This window comes from Ursus americanus, chromosome 2, assembly GCF_024610735.1.
Source record: "Ursus americanus isolate L20-20 chromosome 2, mUrsAme1.1.p, whole genome shotgun sequence".
In the NCBI taxonomy this organism is placed as follows: domain Eukaryota; kingdom Metazoa; phylum Chordata; class Mammalia; order Carnivora; family Ursidae; genus Ursus; species Ursus americanus.
Window position 1 is genome coordinate 86,845,751 of NC_142128.1, and position 25,452 is coordinate 86,871,202.

The window sequence follows — 25,452 nt, forward strand, 5'->3', positions numbered from 1 at the left end:
CACAACTCGAATCATTAAAACTTGGACTCAGCTTTCCCACTTCACAAAAAAGCCTCTCAAGGGCTTCTTTTGGTGCTGAATTCAATCAACTCTTCAGTAGCCCTCATCCTCCCCCAACCCCACTGGTCTTTCTCTTCTTAAAACTCTTCTTGATGGGGTGCCTGGGTGGCTCAGTTGGGGTGCCTGGGTGGCTCAATTGGTTAAGCGGCTGCCTTCAGCCTAGGTCATGATCCGAGAGTCCCTGCTCGTATGGGAGCCTTCTTCTCCCTCTCCCCCTGCCCCCCGCTTTTGCTCTCTCTCTCTCAAATAAATAAATAAACTCTTAAAAAAAAAAAAAACTCTTCTCGATTTTTCTGTGGTTCTGTTTCAGATTTCTCTGTTCTGTTTCATATTTTCTTGCAATTGGCTCCTTCTCAGTTTTCTTCGCAAGCTGCTCTTCCTGCTGGACTCTTTTTTTTTTTTGTCTTTAATCGAGGTATAGCATATATAAAGTGCATAAATCTTAATCGTTCAGCTTGATGGATATTAACCTATGTTTTCCTCTCATGAAACCGTCATCCAAATAAAAATACACAGCATTAAAAGTATTGCAGAAGAGTTGCTCCTGTCATTTCCGGTCAATAAACTCCACAAAGGTAACCAACATTTGACTTCTATTACTGTAGGTAAATGTGGCCTGTTCTTGACCTTCGTAGAGATACCTGCCTTCAGCATTACATCTGTGAGATTCATTCATGTTGTTGTAAAGCAGCAGAATTGCACACTTTTACACTGCCATGTAGCATTCCCTTATCTGAATATACTACGAACTCTGTAGTCCCCCGATAACTCTCCTCTCACTGAATGGCAATGGCGCCTCTACCGTAAATCCAACAGCCTTATGTGTGTGGTTGATTTGCATGCTCTTCTATTGGTCTGTTAGGCTTTGTTGTATAATGCCAGTTGTACGTCTATCTTAATTTCTTTTTTTTTTTTAAGATTTATTTATATTTGTCAGGGAGAGAGAGCGCACAAGCAGGGGGAGCAGCAGGCAGAGGGAGAAGCAGGCACCCCGCTGAGCAAGGAGCCCGATGCGGGACTGTCCCCACCTGAGCCAAAGGCAGATGCTTAACCAACTGAACCACCCAGGTGTCCCATCTTAATTTCTGTAGCTTTGAAATGTATCTTATGTATGGTAGTGTAAAATCCTCCAGCTTTTTCTTCTTCAAGATTGTCTTGACTGTTTTCAGTCTTCTGCATTTCCATATAAATTTTGCAGTCAGTTTGTCAATTTGCACAAACACACATATACACAAAACTGCTGGAATTTTTATTGGCTCTGTAATGATTTTATAGACCAATTAAGGAAGAGATGATATGATAATGATATTGAATCTTCCCACCCATTAATAACCCATTTATTTAGATTATCTTTAATTCTCTCAGGAGTGTATTATTGACTTCAATAAGAAATCTTTTATAGTATTCCCTCCTTACCTGTGGTTTCAGTGACCTGTGGTGACTTTAGACAGAAGCAGATGATCCTCCTTCTGATGTATCATCAGAAGGACAGTAGTAACCTAATGCTACGTCACTAAGCCTGTGTCGTTCATTCACTTCATCTCATCACCTAGGCATTTTATCATTTCATATCATCACAAGAAGGAGGGTGAGTACAATACAAGATACTTTGAGAGAGAGAGCACATTCACATAACTTTTATTGTAGTGTATTGTTATAGTTGTTCTATTTTATTATTAGTTATTGTTAATATCTTACTGTGTCTAATCCATAAACTAAACTTTATCAAAGGTATGTATGTACAGGAAAAAATAGCATATAGGGAGTTCGTACTATCCACGGTTTCAGGCATCCATGGTAGGGCAGCTGGGAGGTTGCTTGGAATGTAGCCCCTGCGGCTAAAGAGGGATTACTATACATCTTTTCTTAGATGTATTTCTTGATAGTTGATATTTTAGTGTCATTATTTGTAAATTTTATTTTCCAATTAGTTTTTGCATTTAGATCAAGATACAATTGATCTTTGTATATTTAGTAAACTTACTGAATTTCTTTATTAATTTTAACAGTTTGTAGGTTCTTTTGGATTTTCAGCTTACACATTCATGTATCTGTGAATAATGCCAATTTTACTTCCTCCTTTTAAATTTTTAAATATTTATCCTTAGAGCTTTATTAATTGTAGACCATCTACTTTAGATAAAGCACATAGGTTTGGAAATGTCACATTTTCATAATTGCTCAATGAAAAATATTTTCTAACTTTTTCTAATTCAGTCCCTGAACTGAGCTTTGACTCATGGGTACTTAGACATGTGTATATTAATTTTCAAACAGTTGTCTTTGTCTTTGATTTCTAATCTAATTCTACTATGTTCAGAGAACATACTCTGCATGATTTTTTGTTTTTTGCAATATGTTTATACATGATTATGGGCAAGCATATTTTCTATTTTGGTAAATGTTGCATATACAACAGTATGTTTCCATTTTCAACTTTTGCTTTATGAATTTTGAAGAAATGTTATTAGTGCATATAACTTCTGGATGTATATATTTCTCTAATTGATGTTTTGTCACTGTAAGTCCTTTTTAAATCTCTAATAATAACTTTGTTCTAAATTTTACTTTGTCTTTTATTAATTTGACCTCTTCTAGTTTCTTTGATTAGTGTATGTGTCGTTTTATGTTCAATTTATGTTTTTCCTTATATTTAAAGTGTGTTTTTTGTGAAAAGCATATAATCAGGGGTGCCTGGGTGGCTCAGTCAGTTAAGTGTGTGCCTTCAGCTCAGGTCATGATGGGATCGAGCCCAGCACTGGGCTCCTTGCTCAGCAGGAGTCTGCTTCTCCCTCTTCCAACCCCCTCCCCCGCTCATGCTTGTGCTTTCTCTCTCTCAAATAAATAAACTAAAAAATCTTAAAAAAAAAAAAAAAAAAAAAAAGGCAGGGGCGCCTGGGTGGCTCAGTCAAACGTCTGCCTTCGGCTCAGGTCATGATCCCAGAGTCCTGGGATGAGCCCCACATGGGGCTCCCTGCTTGGCAGGGAGCCTGCTTCTTCCTCTCCCTCTGCTGCTCCCCTGCTTGTATTTACTCTCTCTCTCTCTGTCAAATAAATAAATAAAATCTTTTTTTAAAAAGCATATAATCAGGGTTGAAAATTAGATATCTTTGTTTTCTTTTTTTTTTTTTTAATTTTATTTATTTGACAGAGAGAGAGACAGGCAGCGAGAGAGGGAACACAAGCAGGGGGAGTGAGAGAGGAAGAAGCAGGCTCCCAGCAGAGGAGCCTGATGTGGGACTCGATCCCAGAACGCCGGGATCATGCCCTGAGCCGAAGGCAGACGCTTAACGAATGTGCCACCCAGGCGCCCCAAGATATCTTTGTTTTCTGAAACAATATCCTACTTTCCACAATTATGGTTTTCTATAGATGCATTTAAACAATGAAAATATTGTTTTTTCATATTAATGAAGTTTCTGTATATATGTGCAGATTAATTTTTTCTCACCCCACCAGTAATTCCTATAACTCTCAGAGAATTTAATCAAAGTGTTCATTCTTAAACTTTTACATGAAATTTGGCACTGGGAACTGAAAAGGGAAGATAAGGTAAAGGTCTATACCCCTGAGCTTAAGACAAAGACCAACAATAATTCTGAGTACTAACATTTGGACTTTCATTCTACTTTTAAACCTATTTTAATTTTCTTTTTTCTGAGCACTTATCATTATTTATTGAATGCCCATTTGTACCACTCCCTGTAGGTTGTCAGTAGGTACTCGGGATGCAACAGTGAATCAGACAGAGTCCCTGAACTGAGTTTATGCTTAGCAGACAAACGATTTATTCACACACTAGTAACCATAATGTTTAGAAAGAGCTCTGGTATGAGACAATGAAGATTACTCTGGGAATATACAACATGAATAACTAATGATAGGAATCCTCCTGACATTCCTAGAGGGAGTGACATGTAAGCACAGACTTGAAGGTTTAGCACAAGGAAAGTGAAGAAGGAGAAAATTACTTTTCTGGATTGGAAAAAAACAAATGTGAGGTAATCTGGAGATGAGAAAGTTCATTTAAGGAAATGAAGAAGTTCAGTATGATTGGAGTGTAATACATTTCAAAGTACATGATTATTCCAAATACCCTTCCCTCTCCTACCTCAATCTGACCAAGCCTTCTTACTGACCATTGTATAGTCCCCACATGTCTCTTGTCAGATGACCTTGTGAGCTGGCCATGTAGTTTCTTCTCTTAACATGACAGAGTATGTTTAAAAATCAAACTGCACTCTGGATATTTTAAAACTCATTGCTGTCACCTTTTCTCGCAAATTTTAACTACAGCTAAATAGTGAGGACATAGTAATTGCCTATGCGGCATCTGAATATGATGAAGCCTGCAAACCGCCTAACCGTGTCACGGTTTTCCTTACCTTGCCCAGCGTCAGAGCGGGACATTTAATTTGCATTCCGATGTGTAGCACTTTCAAATGAGGATCCCTAAGAGCTTTATAGTTTTGTTCTTCTTGTTCTTTCTGTATGTATGAAAAAGACTGTGTGTATGTCTGTGTAAATTGTTTTAGTGACAAAATTCCCTACTCTAGTTTTCACAGAAAGATACTTTTCAAAATATATACGTGAGCATACTCAGCACAGAACAATTTTAGTAAAGAGGAAAGATGGGGAAAAGTAAGTCAGCTGACTTGTCACAAGTGGTGCCAGACGGGCCAACACCGTTTTGTCTGCCTCAAGGCACAGAAGATTGGCCTTATTTTCCCCACACCTGTGATGCTGTGACATGTTGGGGAACCCCGTGGGCTGATACAGCAGTTCACAGCCAGCAAGTTCTCGTGCTTCCCGCAGTGCTGGCTTTTAAGAACCTGATAGAAAATGGCAGAATTCAGTGTCCATATGTTTAGAGTCCTCGTGAGGTACTTTCTCACCTGAAGGATGTTTGTGTCTCCAGAATTTATTGAAATTTTTGGGGGCCAATTTTACAAGGATAGGTCAAGTATAAATTATTTATAAAAATTTCCATCTTTTTACTCTGAAAATGAGTCACTTCCCTGGAGTGAAAAAGAATCCACACCTCTTCCAACCTGACTTATGCCACTGTCCCACATCCACAGAACCCAAGGTTGTCTTCACATTAGACATAGTCAACCACACGGGTGTGCTAGCGTGACTGCCTGCTAAAATACACGGACCTTTGAAAAACGTCATTGTGGGGTGACTGGAAATTTTACCGGGAAAGTAGAAAGATATTATTCTAGATTATTATGGTAACATGGGGGGGGGGGTGCAACACAGGGTAAGGAATCAAAGAGCTAGTATTCTAGTGGTGGTTCCCGTCTTCAGTTACGTGCTCCTGAGCACTGAAGCTGAGTTTTAGCTGCCTCGTGTGGAAAAACAGGGTATGAATAGTACCTGCTGTGTCTGCTTCACAAGACTTTTATAAATAATAAAGTGCTATGTGTATAAAGGTATTCCCTAGACACAGTAAAGGAAGGTATTTCTAACCAAGGGACATCAGAAGGTGAGACACTGCTATTGAGAAATCAAAAATATAAAGGTGGCAAAACGCTGTGGCAAAGCCTAGCACTGTGCAAAACTAACAGTGAGTTTTATGGCCAATAGCACATTCGTTGCTGTTATTGTTCTAGAAAAGTGAAGAAGAGGATAAGCTTCTCACCTTTCCCTGACACCAGTCGTTCCTTATAGTGCAGTCTATGGAATTTTCAACTTAAAACAGGGAGGCTGGTTTACTAGGGTGCTAATCCTTAGAAGACTCTCACTGTCTCAAGGCTACTTAGTCTCAGCCTCCTCGTCTCTGGATCAGCAAAAACGGTGCTTACCACTCTGGTTCTTCCGTGCTCTCTTTGATTTTTGATCTCTTTCCTGGTAGTTAAGGCCTTTTTATTTTGTTCTTTGTTACTATATTAGTCTGTGTTCTCCAGAGAAACAGAATCAATAGGAGATAAGGAGATGATAGATAGATAGATAGATAGATAGATAGATAGATAGATAGAGTCTTAATTTAGCTTATAAACAACAGAAATTTATTACTCAGAGTTCTGGAGGCTGGGAAGTCCAAGATCAAGGCACCAGTATGATTGCATTCAGTGAAGGCCTTCTTCCCTGGTTTGTCGTCACTCTGTCCTCATGAGGTGGAAGAGACAAGGAATCTGTCTAGATTCTCATCTATAAAGGCGCTAATCCACTCACGAGAGTTCCTTACAGCTCCCAAAGCTCTCATCCCGTAATCTTTGAAGTGTTAGGATTCCAACATGAATTTGGGGTGGGGGGGGACACAAATACTCAGACCATAGCAGTTAGATCTAGATACGGAGATTTATTTTGAAGAATTGTCACATGTGGTTATGGAGGTTGCGAAGTCACACATTCTGCCATCTGCAGAGTGGAGAGTCAGGAAAGACAGGGGTATAATTCAGTCTACTTCTGGGGGCTAATGGTATAAATAGCAGGCCAAGGTCAGGAGAAGATTTCAGGACATGAGGAGTTTCAACTCAAGCAGTAGGACTGGAAGAAAAGAGGCAAAGTCCTCCTTTTGTTCTCTTCAGGCCCTCAACAGATGAGATGATGGCAGCCCACACTGGGGAAGGCAACGTACTTTCCTGAGTCACTGATTCAAAAGATACTCTCATTTGGAAAGACCCTCACAGATAGAGCTGGAGTAATATTTAATCTGAGCACCCCGAGGTCAGTTACAGTTACGTTTTGGAAAATCTTTACTTATTTTGTAAAGCCTTATTCGGTTTTTAGTTATTCTCTGTGGGAAATGTTTATGTGGGAAGTGTCTAATGATGATTTAACCTACCATTATCACAAGCGGAGTTCCCCCATTGCGTTTACTCTAAATCAGTAGTGCCTCTAGATAATCTCCAGAAGATAGATTAAAAAAAAAAAAAAGTCTCATCTTAAAAGATTTCCACAGATGGTAAAATTATCCCCCAAACTTGACATTCAGTATAGATCTATGTGAAATTATAATGTTGGAGTCTGGGTTGGTTTCACGGAATCCTTGACAAATCCCATGTCATTAGCGATATAATTGCCATTTTACAGATGTGGAAACCAAGGGAGAAAAACTGAGTTGAAATATCAGGCAATCTATTATAAATATCCTGATTTATGTCCATGTCTTTTAGTTATAAATCTCACTGCTTAATGACAAAGATGAACTAAGACCAAGAGAAGGTTTTTAAGAAGTTCCTTAAAATAAAGATAAATTACCCCTTAAAATAAGGATAAATTTTTAAGAAGTTCCTTAAAATAAAGATAAATTAAATCTGTTGGATCTACTAGACTTAACTGTACATCTGAAAATCATCATTGCAAAGACATCTTAAATGGGAACGAACACGACATATCAGCTAGGTCGGTAATTCTAACCTAAATAAGTATTTCTGCCACCCAAAGCATCTTTAAGAATGTGTGGGGAAAAAGGTTCAAGTGTGCATGGTGTTTCATGTGTTCTAATGAGCCCCTCCAGGAGAATGAAAGTGTACCTCTCTCCCTCCAGGTCCTTAGTTCAGCCATAATTACTCCAAGGAAAATATAGATTTCTTCAGGAGTGTTGAAGTAGGAAAAAGCTGATGTTCAAAAAAAATTGTGTGTGTGGTACTATGGCTACTCAATTACCATTGGACCAGAATCTATATCTCAATTAAAGGTTAGGTACTAAAAATTTGGGTAACTTGAATTTTAGGTATCTTGATGTTATATTCACTATAAATTTATGGTGAGTATGTCATTAAATGAGTATTTTAGACACAAGCTGTCACCATCAAATACTTCTTTTTTGTACTGGTTTTCTGCCAGAGCAGTCTCAGTAATCCCGATTAAAATAGGACTTAAAATCTTTTAACTTCAGTGAAAATTAACTCTATTTTAATTTTTAAAGATATATACATATTTATTATGATATATACTGTTACTGTATTTGATATATGTTTATTGTGTAAATGGGGAAAACTTCTTGTTCATGAGAGAAGAAACTCAAGTCAGATTTCTGATTATGCTTTTCTTTTAATAAAGAAAAATCTAGCTCTGCTAGAGCCAACAGATTTTGTCGACAAATTAGGTGTTTGGGACATTAGGGTAATTTATGCATATGGCAGTCCATGACTAAAGTTCTTTTTTTTTTAAAGGATCTTTTTTTTTTTTAAGATTTTATTTATTTATTTGTCAGAGAGAGACCGCAAGAGAGAGAACACAAGCAATGGGAGTGGGAAAGGGAGAAGTAGGCTTCCTGCCAAGCAGGGAGCCTGATGCGGGGCTTGATCCCAGGACCCTGGGATCATGACCTGAGTTGAAGGCAGACGCTTAACAGCCGAGCCACCTAGGCACACCAACATTACTAGAATTCTTACAGCAAGTTTAGATTGTAAATAGATAAGCTGGCCGTTTATAAAAAATGTGAGAGAATAGTAACACAATGCCTGTGCCTCTCAAAGGATTAGAATAAAACTCCATGCCAGGAGGTGAAAGTAAAAATAGGTATCTTATCTAAAAAACTGTCCTAACTCCTAGATGACATCAGTGCAGAAATTCTTTTGAAACATTTCTGAGATCTGTTTGAAATTGCCTCTTGCTGATTGTGATGCTCACAGTCTCCGGGTTCAGTAATGAGATTCTCCAGGCTTTATCACACTAACAGTCTTTGGTTTTAGTTTGAGTTAAAATTAGGCAATGGCAGTTAAGTAGAGAAGGAGAGATACTTGCGTGCAGAATCCACCTTCGCTTCCATCGGATTTGTTTTATGATTGTTTTTTCAGTTCTTCTTTGTAACAGTAGAACTTTCAACAGATTAGAATCATCAAATTGATTTTGTACAGGCTGACTAGTTCTGTTTTCCAATACCCAGTCATTTTAGTTGCACATGGTAATGTAATTCTCCAGAATGAATTTAATACAGTAACTATTTTCCTAATGACTGGAGGATTGTAATTGCGAAAAGAAAAAGGGTTGTGATTTTCACTATGGAAAAGATGAGGGATGAAAAAACACAGTCGAAGTAAGGTAATCCAAGGGCTGAGGGCAGAGCTTAATCTTGTGGCTGAGTCAGTGTACTGAGCTTGTATTTGACATCTCAATTGAAAAATGGCACCTCTTTCTGCCAGCTACCAACTAGCATTGTGCTGAGTCATTAGTTCCTCCAGAGAACACTGATTATGGATTCAATAATATCATTTCCACTGGTACTACCCCTGAGACATAACCAAAAGTCTCCCATCCAAATTGGAAGCTGGCCTAGTCCATACTAGTTTGAATTTATATGTGATACTGGCCCGAGGAAACAAAGAAAAGAGTTAATCTAAACTTATTTGGATAGTTGTTGATTGACACTAAACGTTTTTCTCCAAGAATTTGTACTTACTTAATAGATACTATAATCTTTACAGCCCTAAGAAAGAGATGGGCATGATTTTGACACTCCTCTTCTGAAAATAATTTACAGGTAATCTGAAGATTTCTGATGTTTCCAAAATTAACTCAAAAAAAAACCAAAAATGTGGTTGATTTGCCCCTTATTTCCTGTGAAGAGTAGGCAAGTATTTCATTCATTATAGTCAAGAAAGAGTTGAGGCTAATGGAAATAAAAGCAGATTAAAATAGAGCTGAATGATAGAGGAAATGACACAGTTAATAGAGGAACTTCAGATCAGTAACAGATATAATAGACTAGATTATAACTATACCACTTTAATAAGTGGAAACAGCCTTTTTCACTATTAAGGTATTGGTATTTGGTATTATTCTCTGTGTAAGTAAAGGAACGTACAGAGAGTGAAGACATTGGGGGTGGCAAGAATAGATTCTAATTCAAATTTAACTTTTACTATCTATGAGATACTGAGAAATTATTTAACTTCTCAGAATCTCACTTTAGTCATATATAAATAATACCTATTTTATAGGGTTGTTGCAAAAATTAAATGAGAATTCACATCTAGAAGAATATGTAACATATGGTTCATACTCAATGAATCCTTATAACATTATCATCTCTATATATGTGTCATTTTTTTAATAATGTTGAGCTATTTTTTTAAGATTTTATTTTAAGTAATCTCTACACCCCATGTGTGGCTTGAACTCACAATCCCAGAGATGGAGTGAAATTCTGAGAGGCTAAATAAGCCTTACATTCCTAGGGTAAATCATACTTGGTTGTGATTATACTTCCTTTTATATATTATCAGATTCTTTTTTTTTTTTTTAAGATTTTATTTATTTATTTGACAGAGAGAGAGACAGGCAGCGAGAGAGGGAACACAAGCAGGGGGAGTGGGAGAGGAAGAAGCAGGCTCCCAGCAGAGGAGCCCGATGTGGGGCTTGATCCCAGAACGCCGGGATCATGCCCTGAGCCAAAGGCAGACACTTAACGACTGCGCCACCCAGGCGCCCCTATATTATCAGATTCTATTTGCTATGATTTGTTGAGAACTTCTTCATCTATGTCTATGATAGATATTGGTCAGTGGTGTTTTTTATTTTTATTTTTTTCCTTGTAATGTCTCTGTCTGCTTTTGTTATCAGGGTAATGCTGGCTTCATAAAATGAGTTGGGTACTATTGCTTCTGCTTCTCTCTTCTGGAAGGGATTGGAGGGTATTGGTGTCATTTCTTCCTTAAGTGTTTGGTAGAATTTGCCAGTGAACCCATCTGGGCCTGGTGCTTCTGTTTCAGAAGTTTCTTTATAGGGGCGCCTGGGTGGCACAGCGGTTAAGCATCTGCCTTCGGCTCAGGGCGTGATCCCGGCGTTATGGGATCGAGCCCCACATCAGGCTCCTCCGCTGTGAGCCTGCTTCTTCCTCTCCCACTCCCCCTGCTTGTGTTCCCTCTCTCGCTGGCTGTCTCTATCTCTGTCGAATAAATAAATAAAATCTTTAAAAAAAAAAAAAAAAAGAAGTTTCTTTATAGGCCTATTCAGATTGTCTGTTTCTACTTCTGTGAATTTTGGTAGGTTATGTCTTTCAAGGAATTGGTACATTTCATCTAGATTATTAAATTGTGGGCTTAGAGTTGTTCATACTATTACTTTATTATTATTTTGATGTCCATAGAATCGGGAGTGAACTTCCCTTATTTATTTATTGTATTTGTAATTTGTGCTCTCTTTTTTTCTTATTTAGCCTGACTAGATGCTTATCAATTTTGTTGCTCTTTTCAAAGAACCAATTTTTAGTGTCATTGATTTTCTCTATTGATTTTCCATTTTCAGTTTTATACATTCCTGCTCTATTTTTTACTATTTTTCTTCTGCTTACTTTGGATTTAACTTGCTTTTCTTTTTCTAGTAGACACTTAGATGATTGATTTTAGATCTTTCTTCTTTTCATATATGCATATCATGAAATAATATATGAAATATACGTATGTATGAAATAATATGTATGTCAATATACATATTATTTTCCATCTAAGCACTCCTTTCACTGCATCCCCATAATTTTGCTAAGTTGTAGTTTCATTTTCATTTAGTTCCAGACATTTAAAAATTTCTTCTGAGACTTCTTCATTGACATATGTGTTATTTAAAAGTGTATTATTTAATCTCCAAGTACTTTGTGATTTTCCAGCTATTATTCTATTTTGGTTTCCAGTTTTGTGGTCTGAGAGTACACATTGTATGATTGTTCCACATGATCTTAAGAAGAATGTATGTTCTGCTCTTTGACAAAGTAGTCCATAGATGTCAATTATATCTAGTTGACTGATGGTGCTGTTTAGTTCAACTGTCTTCTTACTAATTTTCTGCCTGATAGATCTATTTCTTTTTTTTTAATACTTCTTTTATTTATTTGTCAGAGGAAGAGAGAGAAAGCACAAGCAGGGGGAGCGGCAGGCAGAGGGAGAAGCAGGCTCCCTGCTGAGCAAGGAGCTCCATGTAGAACTCAATTTCCGGACCCTGGGATCATGACTTGAGCTGAAGGCAGACGCTTAACTGACTGAGCCACCCAGGCGTCCCAGATCTGTCTATTTCTGATAGGGGGGTGTTGAAGTCTTCAACTATGATAGTGGGGTTTTTTTTGTGTTTTTTTTTTGGTGGGGGCAATGTGTGTGATTTTGGGTTCTATGAAGCTGAGTAAGGGGCAGGCGGGGCTAGGTAGGGAGAGAGAGAGAAGGGGCTAGGTGCTCAGGCTCACAGAAATCCTAAAGTGTGGAGGTGTGGGGAAACCAGAGAAAAGGGGACAAACCAGACCACCCTGCTCTAGGCATGTGACCAGGGTGTCTTTTTTATGATAATCACCTGTGACCAACAAAGAGTAACCAGACCCTAAAAAGGAAGTAAGCCTTTGAAGGTGTTATGACTAGTCCTTGCTCAATGGTGGTATCATTAGAGATGTTGAAAGGATTTCAGTTCCCTGGTTAGCTTTCTATAAAAGACCAGCCCTAAAGGCCTCAGTGGCAACCCTGTAGGGACCCCTCTCACTCTTGGGAGCTTTCTCTTTATCTTCATTTAATAAACTTCTATTGCTTTACTCATTCTTCTTTGTCCACGAGATTCATTCTTCGAATCAGTGAGACAAGAATGTAGCTCTCTTGCTTCAAAGCAACACGCTTTTTTGTAAGCATTCATTTCATTTAGAATTGATTGCTTTACTTACGTGGAGTAAAACTTCAGCTACTCAGAGCACCTCTAGACATAGAAGGTATTTTTCTTCAACAATAAATTTGAATATTATCTTGAAACATTTTACATGCTTCTCTGCCTTTTTAAGCCAAGTATGCTCGTCATTAATTTTACCACTTCCCTGACTCTGTGTTATAAATCTGACCATAAATTATTCTATTGATAGAGTGGTACCTTCAGAAACTGTTGAACGCTGTTAACTGTTGATCCTGTATCTCGCTACTGCTGGTCCTTAAGAATCTGTTTTTATTATTTTTTCCAGCCCCCTTAATTTTAGACTGTCATTATTCATTTATCAGTATTGCCAGTATCTTAGCTTTTTAAAATCAATTATGGACTTCTTAATCAGTGAAACAAGTCTATTAAAGTTAGGAAAGATAAGAGTAGCTTGTAAATGTGGGCCTCTTCTAAGATTAAACAGGCTTGAGCTTTAGATAAGTACTTCTGCAATTTTCAGTTGCTCAGAGAACTTTGTGAGTTCCTGCTTCTTTATTCTGCTTTGGTTGATAGAGTTGTTTGGTAACTACTTTCTAGGTAGGTGAAGTATTTAGTAAAATCTTGTAGAAACTTTTAACATGGTTGCATATGGTTTATAACAAATGCATTAACATTACTATAAGTAGTTCACTGGTTATGGCCTTAGGTCCAAAGGGTTTTCAATACTGCTCTGGAAATGGCTTGCCAAAAACACTTTCACTGAACAGTAGCAATAAAAACAAACAAATCTGAATAATGCAAACGTCTTGCTCAGACTTTGCCTTTCTAAGCCAAGGCTTCCTTGTCATTCCACACAAAGCCTCATTGTCTTCCTAGAAGGCTTCCAGTGTTCATTTACATTTTCCCTCAAGCTTGGTAAACCTGACAGCAAAAAAGTTCCAGTAGTCAAGTTGTTGTAGTGACATTTTAAAGCGTGATCTAAACTTCTCAATAATTCTGTGGTGGGAGAGAAGAGAGGCTCAAATAAGAAACAGCCCTGGGATCAAAGGATGTTTCTGGTATGAATGTTACTTCCCTTCAACCTGAATATTTTCAACTAGTCTCGAGGAAACAATGAGAACAGTTTGCTTGGATTCTATGTTGGAAGCTTGCTTTTAATTTACTCTTATTTATTTCCAGGTGGAGCACCAGTACTCCCACAAGTTCACGGTCGTGGTGTTACGTGCCACCAGAGTGACCAAGGGGGCCTTCGGTGACATGCGTAAGTGTCCTCGTTTGCTTTTCTGTTGAAAATGAATAATTGCGGTTCACTCTTTAGTTGCTCTAGTTCTCTGATAAGGGGGGGCTGTCCCTCTTTCCAATGTGGTGATCTTTGTCTAGATCTTTAAATGATAGCATTTTGAAAAGTTCTCTGATGCCCTGTTCTCTGTCAGAATATCGTTTTATCTAGACTTTACATTAATTGAGAGTACTTGGAGTCAGCCAAAATGACTGTCTTAGGACATGCAGATTTTTGGAGTTAAAGTAAATTCTGTTTAATTCTATTTTGTTGAGTCAAGAGTCACACGAGCTGCCTCTGAGGCATGGTGCCTACAGGATTAAAAAATGCAGTTTCTCTAGTTCTTATGCCTTTGAGTGTGTTTATTATGTGTGGAAATAGCTATAGAAACTGGGGGTAGAGCAGCTGGAAACAACCTGACCACACAGCCTGAGGACACTGCTGAATTAGCTTGCTGGCTGTACCCTTCTCCATGCTGTGGAAAGCAGTTTTCCCAGTTAATCTCCCCACTCAAATGGCTGGGGGTCATGGAGGTAGGACTCGAAAGAAAGATAAGGATTATGATGATGAATTTGGCAAAGTTTTAGATGATTGCTAAAATATGGGAATGGGCAATTGAGCCCTCAGAAAGAACAGAGGTGGCAGTTAATGGGTCTGGGAAACAGGGAAGTCTGCCCTGCCCAATGACATTGAAACCGAAGAGAATTGTAGTGGTGAGAGTGAGAAGTCCCAGGCTGAGCGAACAGCATGTTCAAAAGCGAGAGAAGAGCAGAGTGCTTGTGAGGACCTAGAACAGGTCCAGTGTTACTAGCAGAGGGGAAGGGGGACGAGCACTGATAGCACAAAGCCCAAGATTGCGATTTCATCAGAAATGCGATGGGGAAAAATGTAATGGCGTTTGAGTCACAAGTCATACGATCGGATCTTCATTTTAAAAAAATGTGTGTTCTGGCCATTTTATGTTAAATAGATTGGAAGCAAATGCAGAATATACTTTTTATTTTTAAGAATACAAATAATAATACAAGAATAAAAATAATAATGAATATAAGAATAAAAATGAGCTTGTTGAAATCATGCTGAAAATGGGCCAATGGAGAAAAGTTAAATACTAAGAAAAGAAAAAGCAAGCTCAGTGCTCAAGCCTTCAGCGCATGAAAAAAGAGTGTCGGGGAGTGGGTGGAAGTTAGAAGTAAAATGGGAAACAGGACGTAGAACCTAAGGGTAAGAGTTTTGGATGAGCAGAGGTTTTCATGAGAGGTGAGGGAACAAAGACAATTTCTTCAACTCTCATCTGGACCAGGGGTTTATATTCTAAATTTTATCTCCTACTTCTGTCCAACCCATTTAATCACTCTCTCCTCAGAGTTCTTCAAAGTGATTCTTATTTTGCTTTTTATAATCCTTTGCATTTTCATCATTTAAATGAGAGTTCACTGGAAGAAAGGGAAGTCACATCAGAAGCCATATTTAAAAACTGGTAGAGCCCCCAAGGCCTGGAGAAAAGGGACCGGCTTTATAACTCAAGAGGTCAACTGTTAGAAAAGCTGTTCTTAATTCACCAGAAGCCTGTGTCAGGAACTTGCCAGGCATGCAAGTTACTGACCCAGTTTGACTTTTAGAAAACTATAGTTGTGTCTTATACAAAGCAGCAGCAACTCCTTCCCTTAGTGCAGGACTCTGGTGGGCAGAGACAATGGGCTTTACACTATGTTGAAGCTGAGCCCAACGGCAGTTCAAGCTCTCTGCTCTGAGTCACCTTCAGCTGGTATGTATCTGATTTCCTAGCTGCTCGCCCCATAGGCTCAGGCAGGGGAGACAGTGGTGCAGCAAATGTCATTTTAAACCTAGATGAGTGACATTGATAATAATACTTACAAATTAACATGAGATATTAACTCATCTCATGAAACGCGGAACAGGTACATTTGGATCCCCCACTGCGTACATAGCACAGCGTAGGCCCATGGTCTCTAGAAGTTTCCTCTTGAAAATGAAAGACCCATGGAAGGAATAGCCACGGGCGATTAGTTACTATAGGAGAAAGGGCGGTGTTATGACATTCTGCTAAAATCTTAATTCAGGGTTTGTAATTTGATTGTATTTCACTTGAGTTATTACATAATTTTTTTGGAGGAAGGGAGAGGATTGTCGTCAAGACTTTATATCACCTTATTGAATTTATAGAAAGTCAGGAGGCGGTAAGAAGGAAGAACAACAGAAAGTCTCAGAGAAATGAATTCATTGAGAAGGTTAGCATGAAAAAGTGAAAGGATGGTATACAGCGCCAAGCCCTTTGTCTTTGAGAAGTTGTAGGAGATGATTACAGTGAGGAAAGGAATTGGCATTAGCTGTCACTTTTCTAAGAGGAGTTTTGATCATATTGTTTGGTCAGGTTGATCAATACAAATTACCAAGTAACTGGAATTTAGGATCTTTGTATACAGTTCTTTCAATATGGACAAGGATAAAGCTACAAAATGTCCTAAAGTCTGTGAAGGCCATGAAAACAGAAACCGACACGCTCTTTTGTGCATGTCTGCATTTATTTGGAAAGGCAAATTTCCATAAAGTTTTACATATTGGTAAAGAAGAATAACAGATTACTGTCGGGTTTTTGGTTTGTCTGTACATGTGGGGGCTTTCTCAAGGGTGCCACACAAATCAAATGGCTGCTTCCTGGTAAAATGCCTCGATCCGCCTTTTTCTTTTTCTTTTTTTTTTTTTTTGAGATAATTCTAAGATTATATCAATTTTTTATTTTGTCCCTTGATAAGTCATCCTGTTCTAATTATCTCCACTTAAAAATACTGAATTAAATTGCTAAAACATCATAATGAAATTAGCACCCCATGAACTGTCTTTTGAGAGATCAGAGCTGACATTTTAATCATAACATCTCACTCATTTCCTTGTTTTTGCCCGAGGGCCCTGGGCCAGCCAAGAACAGGGCAGCCCCTTCCTAGACCTGGTTGCTAGTGGCAGTGCTCTCAGCTCTGTCATTTATACCCGTATCCCAGTGCCAACCCTTCCTTGCCTGCTTATGCTCAGGTCCTGGGAAGAGGTACTTTGAAGTTCATATTTGCACCTGACTCACAATAGACATATTTTTAAAACAAGTGCTTTGCATTAATTTGGCAGTATTAACATAACTCTCATTTTTAAAGGTATGGGAAGGTGTAGTTAGGTCTAACATGTAGCCAGGGGCATATTAACGTTGGGCCAGGTGCAAGGGTTGGATGGATGGATGGATATTAAACTTTGTATTCCTTATTGTTCCTTTCCTCTTCTAACAGAAGGTACCTATTTGCAGAATGACTGCAGTAACCATAAAATTTCAGTCGGCGATAGTTTCCTTTGTACATATGTGAAACAAAAAACACACATCCCTGGCCACAAACCTGATTGTAAAACAGAATGAAATAGCTGGCAAAAAATGTTTTAGCTACCTCACTGAGTGTCTGCTCCTTTTAAAAAGTGTTGGGGAAAACACAGATCATATATGATGATGGAGGCTAGTCTCGGAATTCACAACTAGATAGAGTCATGTTTCATTCCCTAAGATGAAATCAGAAAATGGATACCATAGTGTTTTTAATCTATGTTTTAAAGATTTATTTATTGATTTTAGACAGATTGAGAGAGAGAGAGAGAGCCAGGGATGGGGGTGGGTTGGGCAGAGGGAGAGGAAGAGAGAGAATCTCAAGCAGACTCCCGGCTGAGCGAAGAGCCCAACCTGGGGCTTGATCCCACGACCCCAAGATTATGACCTGAGCCAAAATCAAGAGTCGGACACTCAACTGACTGACCCACCCAGGGACCCCACCAGTGTTAGCTATTTTTACTATCTGCATTAAGCACATCTACTAAGGATTCTTGTCTGGTCTTAATGGACTCTGAACTCTTTCTCCTTACAGAATTATCATCATCATCATTAGGGTTTTCAAGGACAATTGTAGGATTGCAGCTAGATCTTTCCTTAAGCATTCAGGGGAATGCAGAGCTTAATCCCAACATTTAAACTTCAAGAAAAAATAAATATACTTGGGAGAATTATGAACTCACTGCATTGAAACCAGTTTTTATGAAATTGTATTGCTTAATATCTTAAGGTACTCTTTTAAGGTTTTCTTAAGAAGCTCAAGCTTTTATTTTTCATAATGTTTCTGTCTGTGGGTAAATGATGTTTTATTGCAGGTAAACTCATAGCAAGATCTTGACCAAGTTCCTAATTTTTAAACAGCTGTGCCATTTGCCCGTCCAAAGCTGACCTCATCTCCCCAAGTAGTGATTTTCAAACATTAATGTCCGTATGAATCACCACGGATTCTTGGTCAGAGTGCAGATTCTGATTTAGTAGGTCTAGGAACAGTCTCCCTCTTTCTTCCAGTCTTGCTCTCCCAGGCAACAGCCTCAATCCCCTCACCTCTAGGAACACCGAGAGGATTTAGCGTCTCCAAAGGACATGACTCTCAACACATACTGTTAGTGATTCCGTGGGAAAGGAGCTTAGAACTCAACCTTCCTATTGTAAATGTTTGCACGAGAGGCAGGGCGTTGGTTGTGAATGTGCAGAAACATTATCTATTTAATATTTTGAGAACCTTCATCAGCAGCAAGAGCAATGTAGAAATTTACTTTCTGGCAGACCTCCTTGAACATCACAGTGATCAAATCTCTAGGGAGGAGGCAGAGCATATTTATGAAAGAATGTGGTCTCCAGAGGCAAAACACTAGTCCTGTGTCCTTGAGCAAATTTTCTCTGTCTTCTTTTTTCACCATAGAGACGTTAGGAGAATTCAAGGAGTTCACTGATGTGAAGCACTCACAGGCCTGACCCGTAGTACACTCTCAATAAGTAAGACCTATTATTGTTAAAATTATTTCAGATATCAACATCAGAAGATATTTATTTCTCAAATATAATCTTTGTGTGAGCTAAAGAATATTCTTTGGGGGTAGTCTGTGCACTGGGATAATTTTCACTTTTTCATCTGGGAGATAAGAAATTTCCATGGTGAATGTGTTGAGCAAATTGCTGGATCCTTCTTTTATCAGCTTGAAAGAAAGAAATGGTGGACTGGCACTTCCATTGTCTTTTCTGAAAAAGCAGGGCACAGTTCACGCCTGTGCTCCTCTGACAGTGGTCCAGACTTCTGTTTAACACTTGTTGCGTGGGCATCTAATCAAGCATTTGTAAAACTGTGGCCTGTGTCTTACTCACTTCTTAGAGAATTGGTGCTTAGCCTTGAGTCTGGCCGAGTAGTTAGATCTCAGAGAATTTTGGATTAATGAATAGAATACACAAACGTGTGTAATTATACCTTTCACCTTGAATATTGCTTTCTTTTTGCCTCACTAAAGAGAGAATTTTAAAAATAATTTTAGGGGTACCTTTGTGGCTTAGTCGATTGAGCATGTGACTCTTGATTTTGGCTCAGGTTATAATCTCAGGATCATGAGATCCAGCCCCTTGTCAGGCTCTGCGCTGGGCGTGCAGCCCGCTTGGTATTCTCTCTCTCCCTTTGCCCCTTCCCCCATTCCACTCTCTAAAAAATAATAATAATAATAATTTTATACTCCATCTTTTTCTTTCTTTTTTTTTTAAGATTATTTATTTGTTGGAGAGAGAGAACACAAACAGGGGGAGGGCAGGCAGAGGGAGAAGCAGGCTCCCCACTGAGAAAGGAGCCCAATGTGGGACTCGATCCCAGGACCCTGGGATCAAGATCTGAGCCGAAGGCAGAGGCTTAACCAACTCAGTCACACAGGCGTCCCTATGCTCCATCTTTTTTGTAAATTATAAATACCGCTGTTATTTCTATCCATAACTATCTAGAATCTTCCTGGGTTTCAACGTACAGAAACTTTATAACACCTTTGGATTAATAGAAGCAATCTTTTCTTTGATTAATTATGGTGTTTCAAATATATATATATGTGTGTGTGTGTGTGTGTGTATAAATGGCACTGCTGTTGGCCTATAGCCGCCTGCTACCCTTAAGTATATTTTTCTGAAATCAGACATTTCCCCAGCATTAGCCCTAAAGTTAATGATGAACATGAGTTTTGGTTTACTAATATTTTTGGAATGTTTTTGAGTACCCACCCAAGGTTTTAAAAATTCTATGTATAATGAAACTGTTTCCCAGTGGGATTTTTATGGGAGATAATTTCAAGATGAATAAAATGTTCCAGAACATGCCTGTCTCTGATCTCTTATCTTGTATTTTCTGTAAAGTTGAGAAATAGATTGTGTTAGGAGGGCACTACTGTTCTTCTTTCACTTAGAATGTCACGTAGTTTATTAAATGGCCAAATGTTTTATGAGTACAGTTAGTCCTTTTGGTCTTTAAATGTCATAGATTTCGTGTGTGTGTGTGGCTTATATGTATATGTTTGTGTATCTAAGTCTGACAAGTACATTAAATACTGTCCCATGAGTTTTGATAATATCATTCGGTCCTTGGGTGGATTTTCACCCCATTTATTCAATAAGATTAACAGCTGTATTCCAGTTGTATATTTGATAGCAATGCTTTTGAGAGATAATAAAAGCAGGTCCCCATCAAAATGAAGAGTGTGTTACCAGTATTAATAGGGACACAATCCACATCTTCCCTCTCTTTTTTTTAGGACCTATCACGGATGGAGCCTACATATTTAGTTTTGTTTTTTTTTTTTAATCATATATGCCATACTTGAGCTTCTGTGTCTTAAAATACTTTTTTATGTTTTTCACATGTATACTTTAACATGTTAAGGTTCTACCAAGTGAAGGGGAACCTTCATTCTAAAAACTTTTTAAAAACTGACTGGGGGCGCCTGGGTGACTGGGGTGCCTGGGTGGCGCAGTCGTTAAGCGTCTGCCTTCAGTTCAGAGCGTGATCCCAGCGTTCTGGGATAGAGCCCCGCATCGGGCTCCTCCGCTATGAGCCTGCTTCTTCCTCTCCCACTCCCCCTGCCTATGTTCCCTCTCTCGCTGGCTGTCTCTCTTTCTGTCAAATAAATAAATGAAATCTTTATAAATAAATAAATAAATAAATAAATAAATAAATAAATAAATAAATAAAAACTGACTGATATGCTTCTTTTCATATGTTAAGTATATTCTCTTTGTCAAAAATCATATGCCACTTCTGTATTGAAAAGATGTGATTAATATCTCATGGAATTGAATTTAAAAATAGTTAAATGTTTTTTAAATTTCCTCAGAAAAGTATGACTCTTAAACTTTTTATGTCAAAGAGAATACCTCTCCTGCTCTAAAAGTTTAAACATTTGTGTGAAAATATTTATCATATATGTTATTTTAGTATATTTCCATATTTTAAAATTTTTCTTAAAATTAAAAAGTATATAACATAGAGATTGAAATGACTAGTTAATGAAATGACTAATGAAACTTAGCCAAGCGATAGTCTGGGGATTTTTGTAAATGTTACTGACTCATTAGAAGTATTCTTCCACTGTTACTCTTCCCAATGCATCAATATGTTTTTTATGAAATATTTTAGATAAAATTCTAGACAAAATTATTTGAAGTTGGTGTACAAGGTTAATCCAAATCTGCAGATGCAAAATGAAATAACAGCTTTGAACTTTTAACTTTGCAAAAGAAATGTTGAAGAAATATATAACCCAGTATTAATGTCCATTATTAAGGTCCATTATGAACATCCGTTATTAACATCCTCATGAGTAAATGCTGAGCATCTGCTGTTTATACCTTGTACTCACCCAGTGCCTTGAGAAATACAAAAGAAATAAACATAGCACGTGTGGTAGATAACTTTATTGAGTGCCTGTCCCATACCCAAGAGGAAGCATGACTTAGAGATCAGAGCAAGGACTCCGGAACTGGCTTGCTTGGATTCAAATCTCCCTGCTATTTATTAACCCCATGATTTGGGGTAAGTTACTTAGCTTTTCTAGGCCTCAATTTCCTTAGTGGTTAAATGGGGGTAATAGTTATACCTTCCTCATAGGTTTTTTTTTTTTTATAAGGATTAAAAAGATTATAAAGTGTTTAGAAAGGTGCTTGATGAATAGTGTATACAATACGTGTTAAATAAACAAAAATGCTAAGTAGAGTTCTTAGAACTTAACATCATACTTCATTTTTTCAGTTTAGTAACACGAGAAGATATGTGCTGTTTTAATTTTACAGATACAAACATTTTTAAAAAAACATTAAGTAAATAATCTAAAATCACACAACTGTTAGGTTTTGTGGCTAGAACTTAAACCTGTCTCAGTCTGATGCTTACTTTGCAGCAGCTTTGCCTTTGAGCGGTTGTGGTCTAGATGAAAAGATGAAATAGGTATGAATAACTCTGGGAAACCAACCCAAGAAGGTATGCACTCAGTAATTGTGTGTTTAGGCTATATGATGTTACTGATTTTTGAAAAGTGTTGGCAGTAAGCTTCCCAGAAGACTTCACAGCTTGAATGGAGAATGAGATAGGATTCATAACTAAGTAGTATGTGTACTATCCATCATTAGGGAATCTGGCCATTTTGTAATGGTTTATGCTAGTGAATAAATGTCAGGTAGCAAGGATAATGCCTTGTTTGAGTAGAGTGGTTCAAACCTGAGTGGGGGGTCGATTTGGCTGCACAGGGTACACTGGGCAATAATATCTAGAGACATTTTTAATTGTCACAATTGGGGGATCCTGCTGGCATCTATTGTGTTGAGGCCAGGGACGGCATCCCAGAGCAAAGAATGATCTGACCCAAAATGTCAGTCTTATCAAGGCTGAGAACTCCTTTTTTAATGAAAAATAAGAATTTGGGGTGCCTGGGTGGCTCAGTCGTTAAGCGTCTGCCTTCGGCTCACGGCGTGATCCCAGAGTCCTGGGATCGAGCCCCACATCTGGCTCCTGTGCTGGGAGCCTGCTTCTTCCTCTCCCACTCCCCCTGCTTGTGTTCCCTCTCTTGTTGGCTGTCTCTTTCTCTTTGTCAAATAAATAAATAAAATCTTTAAAAAAAAAAGAAAAAAGAAAAAAGAATTAGTCTTGTGTAGGGTAGAATGCATATCTACAGCTAAATCCATGTAGCTAGCATTAACAATATAAAGACATTGTTTTTTTTGTTTTGTTTTGTTTTTTAAGGGGAAAATTCTATTTTTTTTTATTTTAATGATTTTTTATTATATTATGTTAGTCACCATACAGTACATCCCTGGTTTCCGATGTAAGGCTCGATGATTCATTAGTTGTGTATAACACCCAGTGCACCATGCAATATGTGCCCTCCTTACTACCCATCACCGGTCTATCCCATTTCCCCACCCCCCTCCCCTCTGAGGCCCTCAGTTTGTTTCTCATAGTCCATAGTCTCTCATGTTTCATTCCCCCTTCTGATTACCCCCCCTTTCTTTATCCCTTTCTTCCCCTACCGATCATCCTAGTTCTTATGTTCCATAGATGAGAGAAATCATATGATAATTGTCTTTCTCTGCTTGACTTATTTCACTTAGCATTATCTCCTCCAGTGCCGTCCATGTTGTAGCAAATGTTGAGAACTCGTTCTTTCTGATAGCTGAGTAATATTCCATTGTATATATGGACCACAACTTCTTAATCCAGTCATCTGTTGCAGGGCATCTCGGCTCCTTCCACGATTTAGCTATTGTGGACATTGCTGCTATGAACATTGGGGTGCATATGGCCCTTCTCTTCACTACGTCTGTATCTTTGGGGTAAATACCCAGTAGTGCAATGGCTGGATCATAGGGTAGCTCAATTTTTAACTTTTTAAGGGACCTCCACACTGTTTTCCAGAGTGGCTGTACCAACTTGCATTCCCACCAACAATGTAGGAGGGATCCCCTTTCTCCACATCCTCTCCAACAATTGTTGTTTCTTGCCTTGATAAAGACATTGTTTTATAATACTACATAAGAATTTGTGCAGAACTACTCTTTCTCTCCAACCGAAGTAGATGCCAGGAAACATTCCTAGATTCTAAACTTTTAAAAACATTCTATCATAGATACTGATAACAAAGGTATTTTTGTTTCCTTCCAAAAAGGCATCACAGAGATTTAAGTCAAGAGGCAACACAAGTAGCAACAAAAATTTCAGTTCTGTTCTAGATTGACATTTTACTTGCTTTGGGTTTTTTGAATTGATCTTTCTCTGTTTTCTCATGAGTATCAACATTCTTTACAGTAAGTTGTTGTTTTTTGGTTTTTGGTTTTTTTACCATGTACCCATTTCATTAATGTACTGAGTCAATCGTTAGTCAAGCTGTACGAAGTCAGTTGTGCGTAGATGCTACTGGGCTTTCTTCCTGACATCCATCTGGCTGATGCTACATTCTGATAGTTTTGTGTCCCTTTACAAAAGGAAACATGTGACCTGAGAAAGTGCTTTTATAGATCTGAGGCTGTGAGAAAAAAAAAATGAAAAATAGGGAGAGTTCAAATTGGAGACTATGCCTGATCAAGGGATTCAAAAATAATGTTAATAGAACTGCTTTGTAATTTCAAATGAGGGAAAAGTATTCTGTGATGATTTGAGTTCCTAGACAATGCTGCTGCTGTTGTAAGGGCTTTGCTCTTCTCTCTTCGGTGTATCCAGAATCCCTGCCGAAGTTCCGTTTTACGAAACCACACTGAATTCTTCACTAACTTGTCTAGCTTCTGCATTTCCAGCAATTTGCAGGGACTGCCCTCTAGCATCTATAGCTGTAACAATTCCAACTCCGAGCCTGTTCCGGAGCAAGCAGGGGCTGCTAGGTATAAACAAGTCCCTTGATGCTGTATCCTGTTCTTTGGAGTTATTAAGGGAGGCAAGATGGGATTCAAAGGTTTATTATTATATTTGAATTTAGAACCTGAAAATAAAGGTTAAATGCAAATGCACTTGGAAGAAATGACTGGCACTGACTTACATTAAAATACAAATGAGTGGGGTGGGACAGAGCTCTAGGAAGGTTGAGACATACTAGGCAAGAGTAGAGAGGAGTTAGAGAGGGAAGATCGTTGGGCCTAAAGTAAAGGTCCCCCTTTCTGCAGTATTGCTCAGGGCTAGTCCATCATCATTACTTCAGTAATATTTATATGTTCCTATAATATTTCAGACATTATGCTAGACTCTTAGACATAGTAGTGAATAGGAAGGATGTGGTTCCTGCCATCATGGAGCTTATGGTTAAATAGAGGCAAAAACAGGTAAGAGTTATTAGTGTTGGTATATTTGAAAGGGCAAGGAATTTGGCTTCAGAAAGACTAGGTTAAAATCCGGTCTCTGAATGATCTTGCTCAACTTACTAAATGCCTCTGAGTCTCTGCTTCCTCACCTGCATGATGGGAATAATAAAACCTAAATCAGCAAGTTGAAGGTTGACGTGAAATTATTTTTATTTTATGCAGATGTATGGAGATGTGGCCTCTAGGGAACATGCTTCATAGTGGCCAATTTTACCTGATAAGAAAACAGAACAACCAGTTGACGAGGGAAGTGTGAACAGGATAAGGGAAAAATAGAGACTACTCCTCATTCCACTCATCCTTTATGTGTACAGTATTTGGACCCTCGAAAATTCTTAGGACA

At 38.3% G+C, this 25,452-nt stretch overlaps 1 protein-coding gene across 4 annotated transcripts in view; it reads left to right on the forward strand.

The window, feature by feature from the left end:
* The window catches only part of PLA2G4A (phospholipase A2 group IVA), a 154,719-nt gene that overhangs the window by 33,154 nt on the left and 96,113 nt on the right, over window positions 1-25,452 (forward strand). For all 4 annotated transcript variants that reach the window (XM_045811363.2, XM_045811364.2, XM_045811362.2 and 1 more), the window contains one exon: window positions 13,789-13,870. In XM_045811363.2, coding sequence (XP_045667319.1) covers window positions 13,789-13,870 — 82 coding nt within the window. The remainder of the gene's footprint in view (window positions 1-13,788; window positions 13,871-25,452) is intronic.